Below are 25,420 nucleotides of genomic sequence, written 5' to 3' on the forward strand. Positions count from 1 at the left end.
GCTGGGATTAGAACGGCTGTTAGAAGTAAAAATCAGATAAAAACAGTGAGGAACTTACACTTTTGTTGTTCACATGTCAAGCATCACCAGCAAATACTCTCTTCCAACACAACGATCATGTCTGAATTCAGATTACCTAAAACATTGAAGCCAATCAACTACAATTTGAAGCTTAAATCAGATTTAGTTGATAGCAAATACGACGGTGCAGTCGATATCTCCTTCAGCGTATACCAATCAACAAACGCCATCTCTTTACACTCACATAAGAACATCGAGATTGAGAAGCTGAGCTTGAAAACTGGTACACTTAAGCAGGAGCAGGCTATCACCCCAGATTACACCTTTGACGAAAAGTTAGAGCGTATCAACGTCGCCCTCCCATTTAGCTTGAACCCAGGTGATGACGTTGAACTGTCAATTGCGTTCAAGTCCTCATTGGACGATTCTATGATGGGATACTACAGATCCTCATACAAAGACAATGGAAAGGACGTCCATTACGCCCTCACTCAACATGAGCCAACCGCCGCTCGCAAGTCATTCCCATGTCTCGATGAACCAATTTTGAAGGCAACTTACGACATTTCTATCATTCACAGAAAAGACACCGTTGCACTTTCAAACATGCCACCTGTCCATTCAGCTCCAGCAAACGCGGACACTTTCGCTTACTCAAAGCATCAAGGTACCATCAACCCAGAAGAATGGGTTATTACCAAGTTTGATAAAACCCCACTCATCAGTTCCTACCTCGTCGCATGGGCGAACGGTCACTTTAAGCACTTAGAAACATCATACACCTCACCAATCTCTGGAAAGGTCAGACCATTGAGAATCTACGCAACCCCAGACCTCATCCAACAAGCCAAGCTTGGTTTGGAGGCAAAGGCTCAAGTTTTGCCACTCTACGAAAAGATCTTCGACATTGAATACCCATTGCCAAAGTTGGACACTTTAGTTGCAAACGATTTCGATGCAGGTGCTATGGAGAATTGGGGTTTGATCACAGGTAGAACCTCAGTTTACTTGTACGATGAGAAACTCTCCGGTTTGGACGCTGAGAAGAGAGTCGTTGGTGTACAATCACACGAAGTTTCACATCAATGGTTTGGTAACGTCGTTACAATGGCTGATTGGCACGGTTTGTGGTTGAACGAAGCGTTTGCTACATTGGTCGGTGAAATTATTGTCATTGACAGAATCAGACCTGAGTGGAAGGTCTACAGTGAATTTATCACCCAACATCTCCACAGAGCACTTGATTTGGATGCTCTCAAGTCATCCCATCCAATTCAAGTTCCAGTCAAGGACCCTGCAATGATTAACCAAATTTTCGACGCTATTTCATACTCAAAGGGTGGTTCTGTCTTGCGCATGCTTTCAAACATGGTCGGCGAAGAAACATTCTTGAAGGGTGTCTCTATCTACCTCAAGAAACATCTTTATGGTGAGTGATTAACTAAATATATGTGCTATCCTCTAACATTCAATCAGGTAACGCTGAAACTGTTGATCTCTGGAATGGTATTGCAGAGGCAGCTGGCATTGACGTTCAAGCAATTATGGACCCATGGACTCTTAAGCAAGGTTTCCCAGTTCTCACTGTTTCTGAAAGTGACAAGGGTATCAAAGTCCGTCAAGATAGATTCTTGAGCACTGGTAAACCAACTGCAGAAGAAAATGAAACTGAATGGCACGTTCCACTTTTCATTCGTGAAGGTGACAAAGTTGACAGAAGCGTCGCATTGAACAAGCGTGAAGCTGAATTCCCATTATCTGACGTATCAAACTCCAACTGGAAACTCAACGCAGAGACTGCAGGTGTCTACAGAGTTTTATACTCACCAGAACGTCTCACTAAGCTTGGTGTTGAAGCATCCAAGTCTAACTCTGCATTCTCACTTAACGACAGAATTGGATTGGTTAACGATGCCTTTGTTCTCGCAAAGGCTGGTAACGGACCAACCTCAGGTGCATTAGGATTCATTAACCAACTCAAGGATGAAAAGGAATACCTCGTATGGTCAGCTATCGGTACCAGCTTGGCTAACCTTTCAAGCGTATGGGCAGAAGAAAGCTCATCAGTCAGAGAAAAGATTGATGCTCTCAGACGTAAACTTTTCTCACCATTGGTAGAACAACTTGGCTTTGATAACAAGGAGGGTGATTCACCAGACGTTCTCCAATTGAGAGAATTGGCAATCGCATCAGCAAGTGCAGCCAATGATGAAAATGTCATTAAGGAAATCAAGAGACGTTTCGCACCATTCTTGGAAAAGAACGATGATTCACTCATTCCAAATGACCTTCTTAGAGTTATCTACGCTCAATCAGTCAAGCATGGTGGTGCTGTTGAATGGGAGAAGTGTTTGGAAATCGTTAAGAATCCAAACCCACCAACACCAATGCACAAGATTGCTGCCATGTTAGCATTGGGATCCACAAAAGACGAAAAGCTAATTGAAAAGACATTTGACTTTATTGAACATGGTTTCAAGAACCAGTAAGTGTGCTCCTGAGGGTGATGATAGGTATCACTAACATTCAACTACAGAGACTTGATGTACCCATTCGTTGCACTCCGTAACAACCCAATCTCACGTCGCAAGTTATGGGAATACACCAAGGCCAACCTCGGCAAGTTCGAGAAGAGACTTGAGGGTAACTTCTCCCTTGGTAGATTGATCAGCTTCTCATTCGATGGACTGGCACAACCAAATGATGCCAAGGAAGTTGAAGAATTCTTCAAGGACAAGGACACCAGCAAGTACTCATCCTCACTCAACCAAGGTCTCGACGCTGTGAAGGGTAACGCCCAATGGTTGGCAAGAGACAAAGCTGATGTTGAACAATGGTTAGAAAAGAACATCTAAACTAATAAACTGATATATACTGATATATGTAAATTCTTGATTTAATGCATCTCTTTGAAATGACGTCCATGAGCGGAGATAGCAGAGGGTTACTAGAAGGCAACACGAAAGCTAGTAAACTCCTAAACGATGAATACAAGCAAGTTAAAGAGTTTGATCAGGAAGAAGGCTGGGAGGAGGTGCGTATAAGGAAATAGACACTAAATTGAGCTAAAAGAACCAGATTGGTGAGGATATCGTTATAATAGATAGTACACCAAATTTCAAGGAATCAGTAAAAGAATCAGATGATTTTCAGTTAATTGTTAGTATATTCACTATATTCACTCTATAAACCACTCTCTAATCTAAACACCCAGGGTTTAGACACAGAAACGCCGATTTTTAGAGCTTCAAGTGCATTTTATAAACTAAAACCTGGTAATTCTTTAAATACGAACTTAATTGTCGATCAACAATCATCATATTCTACCCATAACGTTTTAAGAGCAACTCCAATTACTGTACAGAATAAGGAATCTAACGATACATAACTATGAGCGAACTATCTACTTTAGAAGGTTTTATTTGTGGTGCTCTAGCTTCTTGCGGTGCCGTCACCCTCAGTAACCCGATGGAAGTGGCCAAAACGAGACTACAATTACAAGGTGAATTAGCGAAAGAAGGCATAAAAGTCTACAACAACGTCGGTGAAGTATTCACAAAAACTTACAAGAATGAGGGTATCAGAGGTTTACAGAGGGGTTTAGGTACTTCTTACGTCTATCAAACGGGTGAGTTTATCCTATATCGTCTTGCACACGTTTAACATCCCTTATAGCACTCAACGGCTGCAGACTTGGTTCGTCGAGAACTACATGGTTACTTACCGTACTGACGTTCTCGATAAGGATTCTATGAACCGGTTAGAAGGCAATTAAATGGTTTATTTGGTTAGTTCTGAAGCACACTACCTTCCCTATCTAAGACCATCCAGGTATCCCATTGGAGAAGAATGTCACATCTACATCTGTCGGTGCAGGTATCGTCAGTGGAATGATGGGTGCAGCGAGCGGGAATCCATTCTACCTCATTAAAGCTCGTATGCAAGCTTACAGCCCTAGTCTACCTGTAGGAACCCAGCATCATTACAGACACGGTTTTGATGCACTCAGATCGGTCGTACGAGTGGAAGGTTTGGGCGGTTTGCTCAGAGGAATTGATGCAGCGATCTTGAGAACCTGCATGGGTAGCTCCGTACAATTACCTACATACATAGCTGCAAAGACTTACTTCTCGAAACATGGTATATTTGAACCAAACTCATTAGCAAACTTCATCTTCTCCTCTAGTATCTCTGGTGCATGTGTCTGTTTAATGATGCAGCCACCAGATGTTAGTCTTACAAGAATGTACAACCAACCTACGATCAAACTTGAAAATGGGAAGACTGTTGGACAATTCTACAAGAACCCAATTGATTGTATGTACAAGACCGTAAGAGCAGAAGGCTTTACAGGGTTATATAAGGGTACAAGTGCACAATTTTTGCGTATTGCACCACATACTGTTTGCTGCTTGGTCTTTAACGACCTCGTTTGCGGTTGGTATTCCAACTTCAAGCATGATTATTTCAAAAGCACGACAACATCGTCATAGAAATTGTATCTTATAGAATAACACGGATAAATAACTAACTTAGAGACTTCCCATAGTCGAGTGCTTCTTTAGTACTTCTTTGGTACTTCTGTGATGCGTCTTTAGCGCTTCTTTGGTACTTCATTGTAGTTCTTTTTAATAATTCTTTTCTTCTTATCAACCATGAATTCAGCAAATAATGTACAATTTAACGAAGAAGAAAAGCGTGAACCAATTTATACAGACAATCAATTGAAGAATAATAGAGAATTATTCGTTATAAGGTCAACGCTGTCTATGTTCCTCGGTGGTGTAGCTGGCGTATTGGGTTTGACAAACTTGTATGGCTTGATATTCTATCTACTACTAGCGCCATCATTACCTTTACTGATAATTACTTTAAAAACACAATCAACTCAATATCAATCTTACTACAAGGATGGTTTATCAGAAATCGTCATACCAACGAGCGATAGCTTGTTTGGCTTTATTTTAGTATGGACAATGGCATACGGTTTAGTTCATTGTGAGTAAATCTATTATTTATCAATAAAGTAAAATTAATCAATTCTTTTAAGTGTACGAATAAATTGTTTAGATATCACAGACATATCCAGTTGGATGAATGTATCCACTCATGTAGAGCTTGTCATTTGCTCTAGCTACAGTTGTTACAGTTGAAACTTCTGTACCATCATCAGCTAGTATCAATTCAGCTCTCCATCTGTAGTGTGTCGAACCTGGTGCAGGTGGTTCACCATAGATACGCTTATATGAAGCCTCGCTGACTTCAGTCTTACGAAGGCGGTAGATTCTAACAGGTGATCTTCCTGTGTATGGGTTATTTTGACTCTTGAGGAACTTATGAATCTGTGGCATCGTTGCGATGTACAATTCATCATTTATTGGGTCGTAAGAAACGTTATCCATCATTGAACCTAAGTGGAATTGTTGAATCTGTACTAAAGTATCATCTGGTTGTCTTTCCATAACGAGTGGTTTACCATCGTTCATTTGGTTGATAACATAATGATCATCATCAATTCTAGCAATTCCATTGAGTGAAACGAATGAACCAATTGATTTACACTCTCCTTCGGCGTTACAGTGTCCAAGTGTAGAAGTAGCGAAATCGGTGATAGCAAGTACCTGATCGATGAGACCTCTCCAGACTCTGGTTGGTTTATCATTTGTGAAGTATATACCACCTTTACCATCAGAAGCGACAGCGTTAAGTGCATACATTACATTCTGATCATTAAATGATCTAACATGAGTGAGCTTATTTGATGATTTATCAGTTTTGTAGACTTCTACAGTTTCAGTAGTAGGGAAATCTGGACCACCAGTTTCATTCTTAGCATGGTTAACAAGGTAGATAGTAGCGGAACCGTCTGAGTTGTCAACGACATCAATACCATGTGTACCAAGACCACCTTCTGGAAGGGTGTTCATTGACATTTTTGAGAACTTATTTGTTGCTAAATCATACTTTCCAATAAAATCCTCATTTGTTTGCTCTTTATAAACCCCATGACCGGGACCCCAGAGAAGTCTTGATTCTACCGGTGCGCAACTGAGGTATAAAGCGTTACCGGATGGGTGATAACGGATGTCTTAGTTAATGTTAGTGTTGTGCCTCGTAAGAAAAAGGAAGCTGACCTTCACAGCCTTCAAATTCTGGTATAGGGATACAGCTCTGAGAGCGAAGATTAGTGACTGGTTTATTGCGGTATCCTAATAAAGCGATCCTTGGACCAACGAATATTTGATAACCGTGTATAATTAATCCAACTAAAGGCAGAATTATCCCAATGTTCATCGTTTGAGTTGAACAGTAATGAGCTATCCACCAGCGACTATGAATTCCTACCAATCTGGACAAACTCCTCAACCACTCTACGGTGATATACAAGATTCTGATAATTTAGAAGCTGGACACGCTGTAGGCGCATGGGAGACCCGCTTTGGTTGGAGAGTTGACGTAGAAGCCGCATCAGCGTACGTCTTAGGACCTATTAGTGGTGAGTTGTAATCCTACTAGTATATCTTAGTCTAACTATACAGCGCTCTTACTTCTGATATTTGAAACAACCTCGGATTACATACGATGTGTGTAATGACTATATCATATATCCTAACTGACAAACAAAACAGACCACGCTTATCAATCTGCATTACTTTCGGCTATACTTGCTCTCTTACACTTCGTACTACTCATTTTACGCTTCCCATCAATCTTCAATTGGTGCGCCATTTTGTTGGACATTTTCGCACTAGGAAAGACAGCTTTGCACGCATACAGGGATTCACAAAGTTTAGAGAGGTACCCACTACCTTACATTGGTGAAATTGCCAATCGCTGGGTCGGTGAGGAGTGAATAGATAGATAAGTTAATGTATTTGTATATTAGAATAAACATAAAGCAGTTTTACGTCCTTTCTCCCCTTGACCACCTTTATCTCCTTTGAAACGCTCATAAATTGATTTCAAACCGAGGAAATCAAATAACTGCTGTTTGATCTCTGGGACGTCAAATAATGTACGCTGTTTGTCATCTACGTAGCTAGTGTCTAATAAAATTAATCCTAGGTACTTTGTGCTGAATGCACCATCTTCTATTAACGATTTCGCTCGATTGGGCGTAGCTACAGCGATAACAGTCTGATTTGACTGCAAGAACTCCTTCTGCTCATGTAATTTGATATGCTTAGCGAATAATTTAGCGATTGGGACATCCTTCGATGGGTTCAGTTGCTTCAAAGAGCGTACGATATCTGTGCAGCGTATAGCGGATGGACAGATAACGAGCAACCTTGGACTACCATTTTGTTTGTTCTGTTTACTCAGTGAGTCCTTCAAACTACCAAAATGGCTACTGATAAAGTCCACAATAGTATCCTTACTCCTTGATTGACTGTAAGACGTCGTAGCTTCTATAGCAGATTCTAACAGGAATGTTAGTAATTTACCTACTATTATACACCCACTCACCAGGTATTAACTTCTCCTCAAGCTCAATATCGCTCAATTTACTGTACGCAGATTTCAACTGATCAACTAAAAAGTCGTACTGGCTCGATTCAGACGACTTTGCGATATCTGGCACTTGACTAAACCATTGCTTAGTCTTCTTAGACTTCTTTTTCTTCTGTTGCGTCTGCTGTTGTGGCTCTGCATCATCCCTTTCTCTTTTCTTCCCAGTAGCAACCTCTAGTGTCTCCTCACTGTCATTTGGAGCCATAAATTCTTCATCTACGAAGCTGCCATCATTATCAGACTCTATATTATCAAAGTTGTAGTCTAAATCATCGTTTAAATCGTCACCATTTGACATTTACAAGAACAAGAACAACTAAATTGCTTATAAAAACAAGCGCAAAAATCAATTTTTTATCTAAAATGCTAACTAATATTGAGAAAGCAGCTGAAACTGCCAAATTGCTCAACCAGTTCACACTCAACCCTATACTTGTAAGTGAATTTTTTGTTTGTTCGGTTGATAGTGATGTTAGGATGTCAAATGGTAATGGTCCTAATCCAATTGAGAAGCTCGCTATATAAATATATATTGCGATACTCGTAATAATGTAACTTCTATCTAATGATAGTGATAAGACACCAATCGAAGCAATAGCACCAATATAACTGATATTAAATAGTGATCTTTTCCCTAATCTGTTTACTACCAGTACAGTTACAAAAGTCATCACCAAGTTGACTAGTGTGATACCCATACTTATCAAATCACTGTTGAATATCATCTTGGAATAGAAAAGGATGATATTTATACCGGCAATTTGTTGTGAAGCGAGCAATAAGATGGCTTTAATGAGGTTAGGCCTCATTTCTTTATCCCTGAAGACGTCTAACATTGACAAATCTGGTCTGTATTCCTCTTCTTCATGATCGTCAGTTGGTAATGGTAACTCTTTTCTATGTAAAAGTAATTGCAAACCAGAGAGAATACCGGCAATACCAGGCATAAGCCTCCATAGCGTTGGTTTAGCGAGTACTAAGCTCAGCGCTTGAGCCGTTGTCAAACCTGAAACAATAGAAATTTGAGTGAGTAAACCTAAGTAGCTATCTTCGCTATCCTTCATCCTCTCAAACTCGATTGGGACGGAGACGATAGCTACCCCTGCGCTTATTCCAGATAAAAATCTACCGACAAATAGTAAACTTGAAAATGGCGTCATTGCAATGATAACTTGACCAACTAAACTTGCAAATCCACTGAATGCAACTCTAGAGAGATTATTCCAGCCTTCTTTGTTACCTAAATATGGTGCAATAATCAGAGAACCTAACAATCCACCCATAGCAAAGAAAGGTCCAACAGCAAATGAGTAACTGGTATCAGATATAGCTAAACACTCAAATTTACTTGCTGATATATCCCCTGTTTGGCAAATTGCTGCGTTTTGTACTGCACCAATCGCAGTTACACTCCATCCGTACTAAATAACTATCAGATGAAGGATATTAATAATATAATTCGCTCACTAAGAAGCAAGCAAGTGAAAGAAATAAAAATGTACGCAAATTCCCAGTTTGTTTTGCGACCGTCATTTGATAAGCTGTCAACGCAATATGTATGATAGAAATAGCTAGAAATTTATACCGATAATATCGCAATTACATTTAACTATAATAAGTTTGGAATTATTTGTGAGATATGTAGACTAAAGCAAGAGATATTTGAATATCAGCTAAGGAATGTAGGATCTTGTTCAGGTTCGTTTATGAAGTTCTTGGGATTAGTTCTAGTGGGTGTAGCATCAACTGCAGTAGCATCTTTCTGTCCTGCTTTCTCTCATTATGAGGAAGTAAAGAGTAAAGAGAACCCGTTCAATCAGTTAAGTTCAGATGAATTCAGCAAAGCTTATCAAGTAATTTATGACAAATTCAATTTGACTAGCTTAGAAGATGCTGGTCCAACTGACAATTACGTTGAAATGCTCACTCTCAATCCACCTAAGAAGTATGAGACATTAGGGTACCTAAATGATGATGGCGATAAGCCAGATAGATACGCGAAAGTGCTCATTGCACATGGTGTTGATAGTGATCCTACAATCAAAACCTACAATGTTGGTCCACTCAATGGTGATGACAATGACATTCAAGTACACACTACAAACGCTTCACCAATTCCATTCAACAGTCGTAGAACGAAAGCACACAAGGATAAAATGTTGGAGAAGGTTTTCATATATTATGCTCTCGCTCCAATAGGTTCTATTATTGAGGATTTACTTGGGAAGCCATGGAATCTGGAAGAGTATATGTATCTGGATCAACGTGCTAACCTTGACGGCGATAAGAGATTAAGGTGGTTAGAGTTATCCCAAAAACCTGATGATTCAGCATTCGTAAGTACATAATTCCCCTATTATGACCCTAACAACAGTAAAGTGGGGTGGATTCACTGGTTTTCATGTTCTCTTTGACTTCACTGGTCAAAAGTTCTCTGATTGGAAGGTGCTCAAAGTTGTATACGATGATAAGGTCTGGAGAGGCCTTGAAGACTTTAAGAACGACTATGATAATGGAAAGATCGCCAAGACGCTTCCTCAATTCACAGAGAAGCAGTTAGCTCATTGGACACGTCGTCGTCCAGATGTTCCCGTCAGAGATCTCGAAAATCGTACGACGCCTACGAGTTTATCAAAAGATGGACTTAGATATAGGTTAGATGAGGAAGAGAACTACGTTAGCTGGCTCAATTGGGGATTCTTCTTTTCACACAATCCAGAAACTGGAATTAGTATCCATGATTTGAAATTTAACGATAGAAGAATTGCCTATGAGATTAGTTTACAAGAAGCAGTCTCACACTATTCGTCAAATTCGCCAACTAATGCTAATTCCGCGTTACTGGATAGAGGTATCGGTCTTGGAGAGAAGCTTACTCCTCTTATGAAAGGATACGATTGCGCAGAGGAAGCAACCTACCTTTCGACCCGCAATTGGAATGGTACTCATGATGTTGTCACTCCAAATACCGTCTGTATATTCGAAATGCCACTTCTTCAACCTATCTCTAGACATTACGGTTTAGAAGATGCATCAGCCAACAAAGCATCTAAATTAGTCATTAGGAGTATAAGTACACCCGGAAACTACGATTATCTCATTGATTATGCATTATTCCCTGACGGTACGATTGAAGTCTCAGCTGCAGCTTCGGGATATCTCCTTCAATCTCACATTTCAAAAGGTGGTGATGATTTCGGAACGAGGGTATCAGAAACTACAGCTGGTAACGTCCACGATCATGTGATTCTCTTCAAATTCGACTTGGATATTCTTGGTGAAAGCAACACACTTGTTGAGAAGAGTATAGATGTTGAGGAGAGGAAATTCTTTTGGCAAGATGATGATGAGGAGGGTTATGAGTCAAAAATTATCAAATCACGTAACATTGAGCAAGAAAAGGCTATGAATTGGCCATATAATTACGATCGCTGGCTTTTACTTTCAAACCTTGATAAGAGGACTAGTTTGGGTTATAACCCAGCATATCGTATCATGCCATCAACTTCTGTAATTCATGATACTCCTGGTACACAATCACGTATGAAGCGTAACGCCGTTTTCAGTCGTGAGCATGTCTACGTGACAAAGTATAACGAGGATGAAGAATCTGCTAGCTCAGTATATAACATGATTTTGCCAAATGATGTGAGTTTCTTTCTTTTCTGTTTGACGAAAGCTAAATAGAAACTTAGCCACCAGTTGATTTCAGCACTTTCTTGAATAATGAAGATATCGTACAGGAAGATCTAGTATTATGGGCTAACGTTGGTATGCATCATCTACCACGAGCAAGTGACGTCCCTACAACACTCTTCCTTGAGACGAAATCTGGTATTATGTTATCACCATTCAATTATGGTGATGAGGAATTCTCTAGAGATTTGACTAACGTGGGTTACTGACTTTAATAACTGCTTTAACTTATCTTAATAAACATAGGCTATTTATGCAACTATCGATAATGTCACGGATGAAATAACTTCTGTTAAAGTATACAATAATGCAGATAACTGTGGAATTGATCCATTTTCAGCTTAATAACGACAAATTTTGTAAGAACTACGCAATAGATGTACACGATTATTTATTACAGTAACTTTTGCATAACATGTTTATAGATTTATGTCAACAATAATCGATAAGTTACAGGTTTGGTATAATGGAAACTGCAAATAATTATTATTTCATCTCAATGCTTTTATCGAACCCATTTGATGCGATTCTATTGCAACACTTCGTATAGAATTGGTTAAGAGATTCTTGTTTGTTTAGTTCAGATTGCATACCATTCCTCTTATAGTGATCCGCTATACATTTACCATAGAATAAATTGAGGAACGGCATACCATAACTTTTAGAACTAGCTTGATCGACTTTACCCATTTTCCTAGCGAGTGCATAACCAGTTTCTATCATTTTAAGAGCTTGGTCTTCATGAGAGTGGTTGAATGCTTCACTGAGCAGCGCAAATAGGAAAGCACGTATATGATTGTCATTAGATTTGGATGATAATGTCAAAGATTGTGACAGAAGGTATTTGGATCGTGTAATTATGCTTTTGTTAAGCATTCCTTCGACCATTCTCAATGCAGCTAGAATAGATGACGAGCATTGTATCAATTTCGAAGATTCATTCAGTTCCTTCATCCTATCGTGCTCCGCATTATTTGTACCAACTTCCAATGCCAATTTTGACAACTTTGCAGCAACTTCCATCTCATCATTATGTAGATTCTGTACACTATTCTTGTTTGTAAGGAATAAGTTGCTGAAAGTATCTCCCTTTTTACCACATAGTGATATTACAGATTCGTAATACACCTTCGCTGCCTCAAGTTCATTGCTTGCTTGTAAATAATAGCCTTCCAACATCAGCATCCAAGCAGCCCATTTCATTGTGAGTGAATGTTCTCTTGACAACTTGACCATTTCAGTCAAGGTCTTGTAAGCATTCTCCATTTCTCTTCGCATGATATACACTTGAGTTAAAGAGCACAGAATATAAAGCTTCATATGTACTCTTTGGACGTTTCTCTTCTCTATGTTTTGGATAGTGCTATAACGATATACCTCTCTCCTGTCTTCGTTGAATAAATCAATGGCTTTCAAAGAGTAAAGCAATGATAGTGGCTTAGTTCCAACTGGATCTTTGCAGGTCATGCAGCTCAAAACAAACGAGAAGTCGAGCAATTGTGATTTAGTAGGTGCTTGATAGACTACCTTATCCGAACATCCATTCACGCTCATCTAATATGGGGAATGGTAAGCTGATATTGGAAGTACCGTAATAATCTCACCTCAAAGTATCTTTCATCTTGGGTTTCGTCAATCAGATGCTGCACTTCTTCAAGTCGTTTCTTGGCAGTATCAGCGTCAGCATTATGACTTGAAAAGATGACCTTGACCACTAGGAATACAACTAGAATATATTCCCTAAGGCCCCTTTCGTTTGTGCTAGAAGATTGCTTTATGTCCTCATCCATTTTGTCTGGGGCTTCCTCGTTCGCTGGCTTGTTAGAATCAGGTAACAGGTTAATTTCCATCTCTAAATCTTTTAATACTATTCCACAACCTTTCCAATCGCTATTATTAGCTAATATGCGTGCAACCTCAGCTAAACCAAGATGATGTAAAGAAGTATCATGATTCTTCTTCGCTAAATCGACAATGGTCCTAAGGAAATTGAGAGGATTAGTTGAATATTTGGCTGCTAAGAAGTTAAAATGATATATCCACTCCTTGCGTTTCTTCCTCTCAGCATCTTTCGTAGCTCGTTTAAGTAAAGATTGAGCGAATTTGACATTCTTAGAAGCAGATATGTTGATATGCAATTCATAAAACCTAAACAAATAATCGTCAAGGCTATCATCTTCACTTGCCTTTGATAAACCCCGACTGACGACGTGTTCTGCATCTGAGATATCACTAGTAAAATCATAAAGCGCCCTCCCCAATCCTAATCTAGAGTTCAATTCCTGCTGAGGAGATAATCCTTGAATTTCTAAGCTTGCCCTGTATGATAAGATTGAGAGATAGCAAGATCGCTGATAATGTGCTAGTTTATGAGGTTCAGCGTATATTTCAGTAGCCAGTTCTTTAGCTTTGTTGGCGTAGGAGAATCCCAACGCTAATAATCTTATATGTTGTTCCATGTGTCTACTAGTATATTACTGCTATATTGCTACTATTACTACTATTACTACTTCGTGGTATCGATTTAAAATGTAGTTGCATGAATTAAACAAGTAAACAAAAAGAAATAAAATTAAAATGAGTGTATTTGTGATAGTATCTCTTCAATATTCTAAACAATTAGTGAGTGTTGCGTATGAGACAAAGATCCAAACGAATATAAATTATCAAGCATTCCTCTTTGCTAATTCAAAATCGTAGTCATCAGCAGCTGCAGATTCTGTACCGAAGTCTGTTTCAAATTCCCTGAAATCGCTAGCGCCTTGAGATGATTGTGCTTTGGCTGGTATCATTAAAGCAGAACTTGGTAGTGTGTCTCCAGACGCATTTGTGAGATCTTCAACAAACAAAACCAACTTGAATGTCTTCTCAATTGTGTTGTCGATATATGACCAGGTCTCCGAATGTATTCCAGACTCTTCAGGTGCTCTGAAGCCATCGACTCTAATTAAATGGCTGTTAGGTTGTGATATAGTTAAACTATTTCCAAACGTTGCCTGTGGAGACAGTCTGGAGAGATTTGAAGCTGAAATTTTTGAACTACTGTTGAATTCAAAAATATGACTAAATTGAGTGCCGCCTGCCATTTTCAGTACTGTATCTTTCTCTCTCTCTTCACCACCGTTGAAATCCTCAACCATTTTTGACTTTGGGTTGTTTTGATTAGCTTTAATATAACTTGCTACATCGTTTTGGTTAATTACTTCATGTAATGGGGGAACATCAAACTCTGGTGTACCATGTACATCATATTTGGCCGTCTCTACAGAGCGTTCACTAATAGTTGTTAGGTTAGTTGCAGATTTTTGTCTGTTTACTTTCATTTGTTGTGCTTGTTCGAGGTATGGTACGGAGTCTTGGTTAAATCCACCAGCAAATGCCTGATTTAATGCTTGAGCTTCTAATATTGGCTGTCTGATCTTAAGCATGATGTGTGATTTGTCATGTTTAGCAACAGGACTTGATTCGCAGTTACCGCAGAGATCCAAATCAAAACACTCTGGGTGGCTACACTTGAACCTATAACCTACGACATTGTTTTGACATCCATCACAAATAACACCAGGGTGTACGACTTGCAATTCTTCTGGTACTCTGATAAGCTTTGGATCTGTGAGATCAGCAAACTCGTGGAGTGGATGTTCCTCATGGGTCCGACCAAAACAGTTATCACAGACATCCTAAGGAGATTTTCAATAAGTAATTAAGTATTGTGAGTGGACAACTCACATAATCTGGGCAAATTGTACACTTGTGACGAGTACCGATGATACCAGACTTGCACATATCGCAATTAGCTGAGTGATGAGCATTTGGTTTAGAATGTGAAGAGCGTACGCTTGTGTTTGTTGAAAGCAATGGGGTATTGGTGTCTATTGACTTTGGTACAGAAGGTAACGGTTTGGATGGATCACAGATACGATGGAAGGTTTCGTGATCATGAGTACCGACTGAAAAGCATCCAACACAAAGATCGTAGTCTCTGCAAGTAGTGCACTTCATTCTGACACCTTGTATGCGATTGTTGCAACCATCACATACAGCTTCATGCATTGCCAAGGAAGTTTGTGATTTTGTGAGATTAGCTAGACTCTCTAAATGTGCATCTTGTTCGAAAGAGTTCATAGTGACGCTCAATTTGTTCAAAAAGCCCTCCATAAGCGTCTTCAACTCATTCTTTGTCTCCAAGCGTGTCTCTAAGTTAGTGTACCAAGGAGTAGAAGGTGCTTTTGATGGGATAGTTGGAGCAGGAGTCAACGGCTGTTGAGTGACATCAGGTCCTAGATAACCATTTGATGGTTGACTGTGCAACTGTGGAAGTGAACGGTGTTGAGGATGTTGTGGATGCTGCTGAGGCGATGGTGGCCTGAGGAACTGCTCAGATGGTGGTAATAAACCATCAGGTTGCTTAATTGGATCTTTTTGATTGCTATTGGTGTCGTAATATTTCAAGTTATCATAAGAATTTGATCTTGGTGGCTCTTTCGCTGCAGTTAAAACGTTCAAGAAGGAGAATCTATTACTCTCTCTATTCTTTGGGTTCTTCTTAAGCTTATTAGAGCCTTTCCTCTGTAATGGTTGATTTGGTTGTTCTTCTGGCTGCGCTGGAACAGGTTGTGCTGGTGGTGGCGGCAATGACGCAACCTGTGTACGCTGGACGATAACATTGCACTTCATCTCAGATTTCTGATTGATTAGATCGCTCTTGATTAGATTCCAGATTGATTCGTCTATCGTTTTGAAGGTAGGATAACCAATCTTATCAAGTACACTAAGCTTGACGTCAAAGATATCTAACTCCGTGTTGGCATCAATTTCGAATAAGTTGCGTATCTGTTTAGTTTCGTTAGGGTATGATCTAAAACATCTTCACACACTCACTACTCTCTTCAGGTAATCAAACTCAGGGATTGAATTGAATAGGCATTTCCTTATTATGGGCTGCTGCCCTAATAAATTAATCTTCAACTTTAATTGCGTATCTCCCATGGCTGAGTGAGTACAAGAGTATGAATTACAATCGAGAATATGTCATTCTAAGATATGCGTATGACATTTCGCATTCTCAAGTCAATACTCAATTGGTATGAAATTGGTATGTACACTCTATAGAATTTAGCTACAATCCATTCTCTTCCAACCTCCTGGTACACAGAATTTAGACAAAGAAATGAGATCATAAAATATTTTAATTTATCAGCACATCGATTACGATCCGTGATCTTATAAAAACTTTTCTACTTTCGGCTGCTATATTTGGTCTCGGCCATTACTCTTTCCATATTTGGTATCTTTTCTTCAAAATTGATGAAAAATTTCCTAATCTTTAAAGATCAAAGTAAAGATCACGAAGACGCGAAGCTAAAATTGTACTAAATTAAATATTAATTTACTTCCTTAAATTAAAGGCTCCTTAACATCTCACCTAATCACCTAATGTTGAAACACGTTACAGTTGCACTTGCTTTGCTCGCAACGTATGCTGCACCTGCTGCAATAAACAAGCCAAGTCAAAACCGCATTTCCCAACTAGAGATTCCGCAAGATCCGTCAACAGTTCAAAAACGTGGTGATTTCTTAGGTGATGGTACTTGGTATACAACTGAGACTGGACGTCCAGGCAGCTGTGGTGAATGGCTCAACGATGGTATGATGGTAGTTGCTCTCAATGCTCCACAAATGGGTGATGGTGGTGAATGTGGCCATGAAGTATGGGTAACGAATATCACAAATGGAAAGACACAAACTGCGAGAGTTGTTGACAAGGTAAGCGTTTTATAAAGCTCAATAAAACGAAATTAACGCGAATATCAGTGTCCAGAGTGCTTATGGGGTAGCTTAGACATGAGTCCGACCCTATTCGAATGTAAGCCAGCTAATTCACTATCTCTGACACATGTTAACACCAAAACAGCTCTTTGTGGTGGTGAGCTCGGACTTGGGCGTATACCAATCACATGGGGATTCTGTGATCGTGAGCATGGTTGCTAATCGATAGCACCGCTCTTTCCTAAACATGGCTTTTTCTTTTTGGTCGTTTTGTTTTTTCGTTCTACCTTACTCGCTTATTCTATCGCAGCGCAAGCATAAGCAACTTACTAGCTACATTTACATCGTGTAATTCTAATACTTTCCAATTTTCAGAAAGCGCGCATTTTGTTGTACTTCTCGTTTCACTATTTGATATCTTTAACCACGACTAATATTACGACAAACAAGCAAATGTGAAACAAATTCAAAACAGATTTATTTAAAACTAAAGGGAAGTAGTTACAGTTCTGAACTCCTAAACGATAGCATCCAAGTTGAGATTGAATGAGTTGAGTCCAACCAAAGCTAAAACGAAAGCTTCGAGACTACCCCTTTGTCTACCGAGAGCGTTGACAACTTCATGTCCAGGTTTTGTCAATGGTGCTTTGAGCATGTATGACAGTAAACTGAGAACAGAGTGCATACGTTGACCGTCGGTTTTACCTGGTGGGGTGACCTTAACACGAGTGAAAAGTTCAGTCCAGATAGTCAAATCTAACAAGAGAGGTGTAGCCAATAAGCTATCCTCGCAGACATTGAAAATAGAAACGACATTACGACCACCCATCATGATTTCCGAATTGTATTCGTCGATAGCGCGTTTATCATCACCAACAGCTGGCAAATACTTGATAACGACAATATGATCAGGATGTTCGCCTTTTTGGTAAAGTAAACCGTTAGCGTCGACCATATCGTCAACAACACTCCTCTTTGAGATCTCCTTTGACTTGAATTGTGGGTCTTCTGAGAGGTTATGTCCGTCGTTGTTACCGAGGTGGTTATATGAAGCAATAGAGAGCGGCTTCAAACCAGCATTGACGAGGTACTCAGCCAAAACGGACTTGACCTTAGTTTGACCAGTTTTGAGATCGTCACCACCAAGGAAGGCACCTTGACGTTCGGCAAACTCAATGACGGCTGGGATTAGAGTGTTTTGTGGTGCACCGTTGACGAAAGGAGCATCTTCAAGTATAGAAGCAAGGGCGAAAATGGTAGATGGACTGATCTCCTCGTAATTCTCTTCTACGCTCTTGAGGAGGTTATCAGCAGTGTCATTCTTGCCTTCTACGATGCTTGAGAAACGCTCAGTGTTGGCAGTCCAGCAAACAACGACAGTGTCCAGGTCATTCTCAGCCTTGAAGTGACGAATATCTTCTCTGACCTTCTCCAAGTGGGCTTTCTTGTTTGGATATTGATCCTTATTGAGAACATTGTCTGCACGAGCTGACTGGTTCGTAGCGATGTATTCCGGATAGTAGATAGAAGGGAGCGGCTTGAAGTCTTTCATGTATGGTGCTACTTGTCTTTGTAAATCCCAGTCAAGAACACTAGCTCTACGCATGGCTTCGTCTAGTGGTGCACTTGAGATATCCCAACCGCCCAAAACGAGATCATTTGGATGGACGAGTGGGAGAATTTCGCCCCAAGGAAGATTGACGTCTTTACCATTCTCATCGACACCAACACGTACAGTTGAAGCCATAGTGAGTGACCCAATATAATTTGGAGACTGTACACCTGTCTTTGTGTGCCATGAAATGTTATGACGATTGGCGAGTATAGTAGCAACAAGTGTTGTACCGTTGTTACCACCGATACCGATCATCATGAGACTGCATAAAATTGTCAAAAACGAATGAGACAAAGGAAAACAAAACATACCCTGTTTTCTTTGGTTTGTTGGATGTGTCGAATTTCCAAGTATTTGTTTGAGGAGTGACTTTTACGCCATCGTTTGTTTGTTTAACGGTTGAGGTGGTTTGGGTGTATGTGGTGTGTATGCCAGCATCATCGTAGAGCACATGTGGAGCGTCTACTTTGAAGTTAGCATTGTGTCGAGCCGCTGTTGGGTCGATTGGAAGATTCTTAATATCTTTGTCGTTGAATTCCATTTTAGAGTCGTATGATAGATCCTACTTCTGTGTGTTCACCTGCGTGTGAGTTGTGTGTTGATACGAGTCCTCTTGAGAACATAAACTAGCTATCAGTTGTTTGTTATTTCTTTGTTTCGCTAATTTCGCTTCGCTAGACGTACCTCTACGCTATGGGGAAGAGGAACGAGCGGTTGCGCCTTAAATAGCGTTGACACGTCGCACGGGCCGGATTCGGAAGAATCCGAAAGAAATGCAGATGGAATGTGTTCGTTATTTGAACGTCTATGCGCTATTGAACAATTCACGCCTTTCGTTGTCTTCATTCCAATATGATACTTTGTTTATTTTTCAAAACCCTTGAAAACTAATACCTCCCTGAGTCTAGACTTTTCTTTAGAAAGTAAACTCTTTGTCCTGAATTTAAATGCGTCATATCGGGCTACTTTGATCCTACAATCTGATTGGTCCGGCCAAGCACCCAGACGCCCAGCAATACACATTGTTAGAAAAACATACTAAAATGATTTGAATACACTTCGATGGACGGCCATGACAACTTTGCCGCAATTTTATGATCTGAGCTTAGAAGAACGTAAGAGCTCATATTATGTGACGATAAAAACAGGGCATGTCGATGTGCTCTACGCCATGCCAGAGAATGGCGATCCTCGCCTGAGCCATCAATTCTACCATTACTCGTTCAAGGAACATGCACATAGGTCTGGCGATAGACAATACAATACCGATACCGAAAGACTCAGAAAGCAAACCCGTACAGCTTTGTCAGAACTTCCATACAACAACCACAACATATTACAAACTTTCAGAAGGGAATCCAGACGTTTAGATAAGAAATATTACTTCAAGTCGCGTAGATCACTATCTGACGCGATCAAGACATGCTATAATAAGTACCTCCCAGAATCGAAAGCACAAAGAAAGAGGCTAGTGTTCGCATGGGTTGGCAACGACGCGAGCGCTCCAATGCAACGAGAAAGACCACCTTGGGCAAAAGTAAGCGTATGTCTTTTGCGAAGTGAAACATCGTTAATTTGGCGGCGTAGGATGTAGATGTACCACGCGCCCTATTAGATCTCAAGTATGAAGTTGTAGAAATCAATGGCTACAAGACTTCCACTAGATGCAACAGCTGCAACAACCCACTAAAGCATTGCTGGACTACCAACCGTGATAGAACCAAGTTCAGAACTGACACTGATCAGTCAGGTAACTACGAGCTTATCGAAGGCCTTAGGCTGTGCGACAGCACGGAATGCAGGAATGAAATTCCTGCTGACCTCCAATATCGGGTACTGAATATAGATAAAGTCACACTCTGTAATGCAACGACTATTGTAAACTCCGTCAAAAGGCCTCAATTTCTCAAATACAGCTCGCAAAACCCTTAAATTATACCATGCATAATAATTCACTTCGATACTAAGAATACCGCCAATGACCAAGCCATTGTGATTGGGTGGTCCAAGTCCTTAGCATTGTAGAGTTCCATAATGACCTTCATGATGTCTCCAACAGGATCCTCACCTGGATGCTCCTCTACGTATTGGTCTGTAGGTGACCAACTATAAATCTGGGCTTTCAATTGCTTGTAAGCAGAGTAAGCGTGCTCTAATATCTTCACATACCTTGCAAACCCCTCAATGTGGTTTCCCTAGTCATTATACACTGATTCTCTCCATCTTTAGACTTAGTGAGGAACTTATGTCTCTCCACACGCGTTGCCCAGCTTGGAGGATCAATTGCATCCATTAATCCGAATGCAATGTCATGCTGTGGCATGTAATACGCCTTAAGTTTATTACGCGCGAAATCGAGAACAATTTCACTAGCTTTTTCATTTCCGAGAAGCTCAGTATGACCATACATCTGTATACAGAATAAGATGGCATCTTTTATGCAATAAATTCACTTACGACATGTGCAACAGTACCCCCTGGGGTCAAAACCTCATAGCATTCCTTCCAAGTCTAAATTTAGTTGTCAAATTGGAGAACGAAGACATAAATCACACTTCTACCTTCTCATGGTCCATCCAGTGAGCTGCCTCAAAGGATGTTATCATATCGACCTTGTTTGGGAGTATCTGAGAAAGATTTTCACCTGATCCAGTGAACCAATCTATCTCTGTACCGCGTGGTCTATTCTTTCCTTCTTCTATCATAACAGTGCTTGGTTCTACGGCGTAAACCTTTCCAAAATCTAAATCTAGGAGCCCCTGTGTGCCGTTGCCAGGCCCTGAACCAACATCGACAACCGCGTCTCTAGCGCCCTTATGGAAGTTGCTGATAAGGTCATATATCTTTGGGACATATGTTGGCCTAGCTTCTGCGTAGTTCTTTGCGTTGAAATTTGCGTGAGAGAATCGTGACATCAATGTAAAGAAGAAAGTCGGATGCCGGTCGAACGTCTAAACTGAGGATAAAGTGTAGAAAATAAAATCTAATCGTCAAATGAAACGCATTTCTTTCTATTTCACTATCAAAACGTCATAACGTTATAATCTTGTTGCTGTATGATAAAGGGTGTTGGAGTAGATTTGCTTAGTTTATCTCGACTACGGGTACTGGCAAATAGAAGGAGGGATGGTATAGCACGGCTCAGTAGACGTATTCTCACGCCGTCTGAGCTATCAACATTCCCTAGTAGCAACGACTCACAGTTAAGCTACTTGGGTGTCAGGTAGGTGCATAAACATTATGTAGATATTATTAATGGTCCATTAGATGGTCTGCTAAGGAAGCTGCTTATAAGGCACTATACCCAGCTTACCAGTCAACTTGGCAGGAATTAGAAGTGCAGAAAGTAAATAGGAAACCAAAAGTCACATATAAGAATATAAGTTCATCTATCAATCTACATTTATCAATATCCCATGACGGCGACTACATAACGGCATTTGTCGTTGCAGAAGAACGAAATTAAGCAGTTTTTGTAAATTTTTTAATGTTATTCACGAGCTCATCCCTTTGGCTGAGTGTGTACATCCTTTGCGCGCTGATCGCATGCTGCAATGGTGTATTGTACTTTGCGTACCTCTCGTAATCACCACCGACGAGTTCCATGTGCTGCTTACGACGTTCTTCTTCACTGAGTGTTGCTGGTTCATTAAAGTTCTTATTTGTAGGCATAATATCAGCTTCTCCAGTCTCAAAAATGAGGGAAGATAAGTCAACCCTGTCGATTTCAATTTCCTTCAACTTTGGTTTGCGTGGCTCCTTTGTTTCCTTTGGCTGTCTAGTCTGGAGATCTGTAGGTGGCGTGTATTGAGCGTATGCTCGCCTTTGCTTATCCTTGCCTTCCTCTTCCTTTTTGGAGTTGGTGGGTTTCTTGGACCGCCTTTGTTGACTTTTGTGAGATTGCTTCTTATTCTCTGCCGTGATTTTACGCTCTCCTAGTGTGTTCAAAAGTTCTTTGTGGTCTGCATCATCAAATTGACCAGCTACTGGCTGCTGCTGGGTGCGACGAGGTGACCTATTGCGTAATTTATTTGATAAACCAGATTCTCCTTGCAATGAGCTTCTATCTGGTTTCTCTTAGTGTCAAATCTAATAAAAAGCTAGCAACTAACCTGGGACGAATCCTTTAGCTGGTGTATTCCTGAATGCTCGTAAATCTATCGTTTCATCACCAATAACTAATGGTCTAGTGCTGCCTCTCCCAGTACCTCTAACTAAAGTTCTCAACATCCTGATGGTCTTCTCTCAAGGGCGATATGTGCCATAAAGAAGTGAATAGACTTTTTTAATAGCCATGTATTTAGTTATAATATTATAGTTTACCCCTATCTTGTTAATTCATCTACTACTACAATACACATACAACATAGCTAAATATATGAACAACATAGTCGATATTTCCTATTAAACAACCCCTATACCCCTTAATTTACCTTGTAATGCATCCCTTTCGATTCCACTACCATGAAACTCTTGATATTTTTGGCCTTGATAGCGAGTAGTTTATCAATCGTGATAGACTATGAGACTTTGTATAGTATTAACAGCTACACGTTGATTGAAGACGCCGATAGCCAAGCTTTCATTGATCCTAGACTTGATGGTGGTTCAATGTTGAATGTAAGCTCCGATATCACACAGAAAGTTAGCTAAGTACCATACAGCGGGCTACAGAAGATCTCGGCGAACCACTGAATGTCATAATATCAGCAAAATCAGATCCTCACGTTTTGTCGAACCGTGGATTGCTCGATTTCGCGAAATCGGTCGGATTCGCAACTGAATGCTTGAATTTACACATTGGCGGACCACAATATGCCAACTTGGGTGATGGTCAGGGCTGGATAAAGGAGAAAATAGAGCTGAGACAAACGTACTTCCCTTTTTTTGGGACTTGCTGGGAATCCTACAAAGGAGGTAATCACTTCCGAGCGTTTAGACAATCGACAACAGGTGCATGGTTTCTAGCAGTCAGTATGGAGAAGAAAATAAAAGAACATCATAAGATACTTGAAGACGGCTACAACCGTAAGTTTATGAATTGTGGTGTTGATACAGCTAATAAAACAACAGGCGGACGCGACGAACTAGCCAGTAAAGCCCTTTTAGGTGGTTATGGCGGTGGATATAGATTTAGAACATCCGTCGAATGGATTGACAACTTGTTAGAGCCAGGAAGCGAGGGAGTAAATCATGGTATACCACAAGACGGCAGAGTAGCGTTATTGACTGTGAAATCCGTCTAACTTCCACTTCACTTATTTCACTTATGACGAAATGAACATTCCTCAGGCTAGTTTAGCACGAAATCTTCATATTTTTGGATTAATGAACATTTAAAAGACCTCTTGTACTATTATAAACAGCTTTTTCAATGAAATTTCTAATCACTTTAAGTGTATTCGTTGCACTCTGTCTTCCACAAGCACCTGGATATTCTGAGTCACTGGCGAGTGTATATAGACACAGATTCAAACCAGCAGATATCTACGCTATTGTAAGTATGCATCATATCGACATACCCATCTAAGAAGACAACAGTAAATGCGAATTGGTACATTCTTCACGAAATCTGCAGATCAACTGCAAAAAAGAATAGCAACATTAGAAAACACCAATAAACTCCTAGCATTATCAAAAAATACGCCTAATTTCACACAAATTCTCTCATCAAATGGTATAGGATGCCTTACAGACGCATTTAGAGCGCGTTCAATTGATAATGTATATTCCTTATCATATGTGGAGTTACCAAGTAATGTTATACCATTCCATGCAGCTATTAGCGGTCGTAACGCGCCCACTGTTGGTCGTTGGATCAGAAAGCATGTTATCGATGACGATAATCTCGGTGAACTGCCTGATTTTACCAGATGGAATGCAAATGAAAATAAGGGAACAGGCATATGGTCAGGCAGACGCTCTAGAAGTGTGGCACTCCCTTCTCAACTCGATAGCAATGTATTAAGGTAAGTGATATTCTAGAGACTTCTTCTCTTATTCTGATAGAAAAACCAGCTCTGATTCAATAAAGTCGCTGGTATACTTTACAGAACCACACAGTGAGGATTTCGTGCACTCTTTGCATGAGAGATTTCCTAAGGCGAAGAAACTAGGTATAAATCTACCACATACACCTTTTGAAACAGGTTTACCACAGACTCTAGTCTTCCCAGGCGGTTCTGTCGTCGGTGGTGGCTTAATAGGCTTTGGAAGCACCGAGTGCATCAAGAAAGATGCACCTACTATCAATTTTGACGGCTATTCATCTTTCTCAGACGTAATGGAAGTGACGAACGCGTCAGGTAACATAATTCTGACATTAAATAATGCCAACGCATGTAGACAACTTCTCGAATTGCTTAATAAGAACAGGGTTGACAAAGAGGATGAGTATTACTTGGCAGCATACACCAACGAGGGAAGCATCAAGAGTATACATAGAATAACCAGTGGTGATCCATCCAGAGGCGCAATTGCACTCGACACGACTGAAGATTTGACACTCAGTCACAAAGTGCAGTTCATGAAGCGTGAAAGCACCTCTACTGTAGCTGAAATTGATCCAACACCTGCTAAAACAACATCACCTAGCATTAGCGTTATATCGTCAAAGTATCCATTACTTTCATTACCCCTCGAAGACGCTATCACAACTCAAGACTACGTCCACATCGAAAATGAATTCATAATTGCATCTGAATTGGGTTTCAACACCAGTACAAACCCAGAACACACACCTTGGTCATGTAATGTCGAATCAAGTGCGAATTTATTGTTGTAATATTTTATACTAATGCATTTTGC

The 25,420-nt window shown here is 40.2% G+C and overlaps 18 protein-coding genes across 18 annotated transcripts; 10 read left to right on the forward strand and 8 right to left on the reverse strand.

Annotated features, from left to right (window-relative positions):
- The first annotated feature begins 42 nt into the window (after positions 1 to 42).
- WALSEDRAFT_31178 (hypothetical protein) lies at positions 43 to 2,932 on the forward strand. Its single transcript, XM_006956297.1, has 3 exons — positions 43 to 1,450; positions 1,498 to 2,506; positions 2,558 to 2,932. The coding sequence occupies exons 1-3, from the start codon at positions 118 to 120 to the stop codon at positions 2,874 to 2,876; spliced, it is 2,661 nt and encodes an 886-aa protein (XP_006956359.1). The 5' UTR covers positions 43 to 117; the 3' UTR covers positions 2,877 to 2,932.
- Positions 2,933 to 2,944: 12 nt separating this feature from the next.
- Positions 2,945 to 3,409, forward strand: WALSEDRAFT_62362 (hypothetical protein; the record flags this gene model as incomplete). Its single annotated transcript, XM_006956298.1, has 3 exons — positions 2,945 to 3,055; positions 3,100 to 3,180; positions 3,236 to 3,409. The coding sequence occupies 3 exons, from the start codon at positions 2,945 to 2,947 to the stop codon at positions 3,407 to 3,409; spliced, it is 366 nt and encodes a 121-aa protein (XP_006956360.1).
- Positions 3,366 to 4,539, forward strand: WALSEDRAFT_31181 (mitochondrial carrier). The gene is made up of 4 exons (XM_006956299.1): positions 3,366 to 3,649; positions 3,697 to 3,717; positions 3,767 to 3,808; positions 3,853 to 4,539. Exons 1-4 carry the CDS (start codon positions 3,412 to 3,414, stop codon positions 4,512 to 4,514), a joined length of 963 nt encoding a protein of 320 aa, XP_006956361.1. The 5' UTR covers positions 3,366 to 3,411; the 3' UTR covers positions 4,515 to 4,539.
- Positions 4,540 to 4,676: 137 nt separating this feature from the next.
- On the forward strand, positions 4,677 to 6,112 carry WALSEDRAFT_67321 (hypothetical protein; the record flags this gene model as incomplete). The annotated part of the gene is made up of 2 exons (XM_006956300.1): positions 4,677 to 5,019; positions 5,072 to 6,112. The coding sequence occupies 2 exons, from the start codon at positions 4,677 to 4,679 to the stop codon at positions 5,080 to 5,082; spliced, it is 354 nt and encodes a 117-aa protein (XP_006956362.1). The 3' UTR covers positions 5,083 to 6,112.
- Positions 5,088 to 6,315, reverse strand: WALSEDRAFT_62365 (hypothetical protein; the record flags this gene model as incomplete). Its single annotated transcript, XM_006956301.1, has 2 exons — positions 5,088 to 6,109; positions 6,156 to 6,315. The coding sequence occupies 2 exons, from the start codon at positions 6,313 to 6,315 to the stop codon at positions 5,088 to 5,090; spliced, it is 1,182 nt and encodes a 393-aa protein (XP_006956363.1).
- Positions 6,316 to 6,347: 32 nt separating this feature from the next.
- On the reverse strand, positions 6,348 to 9,058 carry WALSEDRAFT_59347 (MFS general substrate transporter). Its single transcript, XM_006956302.1, has 5 exons — positions 9,001 to 9,058; positions 7,489 to 8,954; positions 6,651 to 7,442; positions 6,561 to 6,605; positions 6,348 to 6,517 (listed from the first exon to the last, which is right to left on the reverse strand). Exon 2 carries the CDS (start codon positions 8,814 to 8,816, stop codon positions 7,818 to 7,820), a length of 999 nt encoding a protein of 332 aa, XP_006956364.1. The 5' UTR covers positions 8,817 to 8,954; positions 9,001 to 9,058; the 3' UTR covers positions 6,348 to 6,517; positions 6,561 to 6,605; positions 6,651 to 7,442; positions 7,489 to 7,817.
- On the forward strand, positions 6,355 to 6,874 carry WALSEDRAFT_62366 (hypothetical protein; the record flags this gene model as incomplete). Its single annotated transcript, XM_006956303.1, has 3 exons — positions 6,355 to 6,517; positions 6,561 to 6,605; positions 6,651 to 6,874. 3 exons carry the CDS (start codon positions 6,355 to 6,357, stop codon positions 6,872 to 6,874), a joined length of 432 nt encoding a protein of 143 aa, XP_006956365.1.
- WALSEDRAFT_59348 (hypothetical protein) lies at positions 6,877 to 7,857 on the reverse strand. Its single transcript, XM_006956304.1, has 2 exons — positions 7,489 to 7,857; positions 6,877 to 7,442 (listed from the first exon to the last, which is right to left on the reverse strand). The coding sequence occupies exons 1-2, from the start codon at positions 7,829 to 7,831 to the stop codon at positions 6,904 to 6,906; spliced, it is 882 nt and encodes a 293-aa protein (XP_006956366.1). The 5' UTR covers positions 7,832 to 7,857; the 3' UTR covers positions 6,877 to 6,903.
- A 6-nt stretch (positions 9,059 to 9,064) lies between the features above and the next one.
- WALSEDRAFT_59349 (amine oxidase catalytic domain-containing protein) lies at positions 9,065 to 11,606 on the forward strand. The gene is made up of 4 exons (XM_006956305.1): positions 9,065 to 9,869; positions 9,913 to 11,181; positions 11,229 to 11,426; positions 11,476 to 11,606. The coding sequence occupies exons 1-4, from the start codon at positions 9,240 to 9,242 to the stop codon at positions 11,572 to 11,574; spliced, it is 2,196 nt and encodes a 731-aa protein (XP_006956367.1). The 5' UTR covers positions 9,065 to 9,239; the 3' UTR covers positions 11,575 to 11,606.
- A 7-nt stretch (positions 11,607 to 11,613) lies between these two features.
- Positions 11,614 to 13,709, reverse strand: WALSEDRAFT_67327 (hypothetical protein). The gene is made up of 2 exons (XM_006956306.1): positions 12,834 to 13,709; positions 11,614 to 12,783 (listed from the first exon to the last, which is right to left on the reverse strand). Exons 1-2 carry the CDS (start codon positions 13,686 to 13,688, stop codon positions 11,716 to 11,718), a joined length of 1,923 nt encoding a protein of 640 aa, XP_006956368.1. The 5' UTR covers positions 13,689 to 13,709; the 3' UTR covers positions 11,614 to 11,715.
- Positions 13,710 to 13,760: 51 nt separating this feature from the next.
- Positions 13,761 to 16,367, reverse strand: WALSEDRAFT_31185 (hypothetical protein). Its single transcript, XM_006956307.1, has 2 exons — positions 14,959 to 16,367; positions 13,761 to 14,909 (listed from the first exon to the last, which is right to left on the reverse strand). Exons 1-2 carry the CDS (start codon positions 15,904 to 15,906, stop codon positions 13,896 to 13,898), a joined length of 1,962 nt encoding a protein of 653 aa, XP_006956369.1. The 5' UTR covers positions 15,907 to 16,367; the 3' UTR covers positions 13,761 to 13,895.
- Positions 16,368 to 16,665: 298 nt separating this feature from the next.
- WALSEDRAFT_14728 (hypothetical protein) lies at positions 16,666 to 17,220 on the forward strand (the record flags this gene model as incomplete). The annotated part of the gene is made up of 3 exons (XM_006956077.1): positions 16,666 to 16,995; positions 17,044 to 17,095; positions 17,144 to 17,220. The coding sequence occupies 3 exons, from the start codon at positions 16,666 to 16,668 to the stop codon at positions 17,218 to 17,220; spliced, it is 459 nt and encodes a 152-aa protein (XP_006956139.1).
- Positions 17,221 to 17,422: 202 nt separating this feature from the next.
- WALSEDRAFT_31187 (putative myo-inositol 1-phosphate synthase) lies at positions 17,423 to 19,247 on the reverse strand. The gene is made up of 2 exons (XM_006956308.1): positions 18,925 to 19,247; positions 17,423 to 18,875 (listed from the first exon to the last, which is right to left on the reverse strand). Exons 1-2 carry the CDS (start codon positions 19,152 to 19,154, stop codon positions 17,516 to 17,518), a joined length of 1,590 nt encoding a protein of 529 aa, XP_006956370.1. The 5' UTR covers positions 19,155 to 19,247; the 3' UTR covers positions 17,423 to 17,515.
- WALSEDRAFT_67330 (hypothetical protein) lies at positions 19,197 to 21,016 on the forward strand. The gene is made up of 4 exons (XM_006956309.1): positions 19,197 to 20,150; positions 20,201 to 20,363; positions 20,392 to 20,739; positions 20,820 to 21,016. Exons 1-3 carry the CDS (start codon positions 19,686 to 19,688, stop codon positions 20,451 to 20,453), a joined length of 690 nt encoding a protein of 229 aa, XP_006956371.1. The 5' UTR covers positions 19,197 to 19,685; the 3' UTR covers positions 20,454 to 20,739; positions 20,820 to 21,016.
- On the reverse strand, positions 20,504 to 22,860 carry WALSEDRAFT_31208 (hypothetical protein). The gene is made up of 6 exons (XM_006956310.1): positions 22,726 to 22,860; positions 21,881 to 22,680; positions 21,175 to 21,836; positions 21,071 to 21,124; positions 20,783 to 21,023; positions 20,504 to 20,732 (listed from the first exon to the last, which is right to left on the reverse strand). The coding sequence occupies exons 1-2, from the start codon at positions 22,841 to 22,843 to the stop codon at positions 22,076 to 22,078; spliced, it is 723 nt and encodes a 240-aa protein (XP_006956372.1). The 5' UTR covers positions 22,844 to 22,860; the 3' UTR covers positions 20,504 to 20,732; positions 20,783 to 21,023; positions 21,071 to 21,124; positions 21,175 to 21,836; positions 21,881 to 22,075.
- WALSEDRAFT_62375 (S-adenosyl-L-methionine-dependent methyltransferase) lies at positions 20,566 to 21,528 on the reverse strand (the record flags this gene model as incomplete). The annotated part of the gene is made up of 4 exons (XM_006956311.1): positions 20,566 to 20,732; positions 20,783 to 21,023; positions 21,071 to 21,124; positions 21,175 to 21,528. The coding sequence occupies 4 exons, from the start codon at positions 21,526 to 21,528 to the stop codon at positions 20,566 to 20,568; spliced, it is 816 nt and encodes a 271-aa protein (XP_006956373.1).
- Positions 22,861 to 23,045: 185 nt separating the features above from the next.
- WALSEDRAFT_59352 (hypothetical protein) lies at positions 23,046 to 24,004 on the forward strand. Its single transcript, XM_006956312.1, has 3 exons — positions 23,046 to 23,233; positions 23,278 to 23,641; positions 23,687 to 24,004. Exons 1-3 carry the CDS (start codon positions 23,078 to 23,080, stop codon positions 23,857 to 23,859), a joined length of 693 nt encoding a protein of 230 aa, XP_006956374.1. The 5' UTR covers positions 23,046 to 23,077; the 3' UTR covers positions 23,860 to 24,004.
- Positions 24,005 to 24,157: 153 nt separating this feature from the next.
- WALSEDRAFT_62378 (hypothetical protein) lies at positions 24,158 to 25,397 on the forward strand (the record flags this gene model as incomplete). The annotated part of the gene is made up of 2 exons (XM_006956313.1): positions 24,158 to 24,582; positions 24,632 to 25,397. The coding sequence occupies 2 exons, from the start codon at positions 24,158 to 24,160 to the stop codon at positions 25,395 to 25,397; spliced, it is 1,191 nt and encodes a 396-aa protein (XP_006956375.1).
- Positions 25,398 to 25,420: the final 23 nt, after the last annotated feature.

Source organism: Wallemia mellicola, assembly GCF_000263375.1.
Source record: "Wallemia mellicola CBS 633.66 unplaced genomic scaffold WALSEscaffold_2, whole genome shotgun sequence".
Taxonomy (NCBI): domain Eukaryota; kingdom Fungi; phylum Basidiomycota; class Wallemiomycetes; order Wallemiales; family Wallemiaceae; genus Wallemia; species Wallemia mellicola.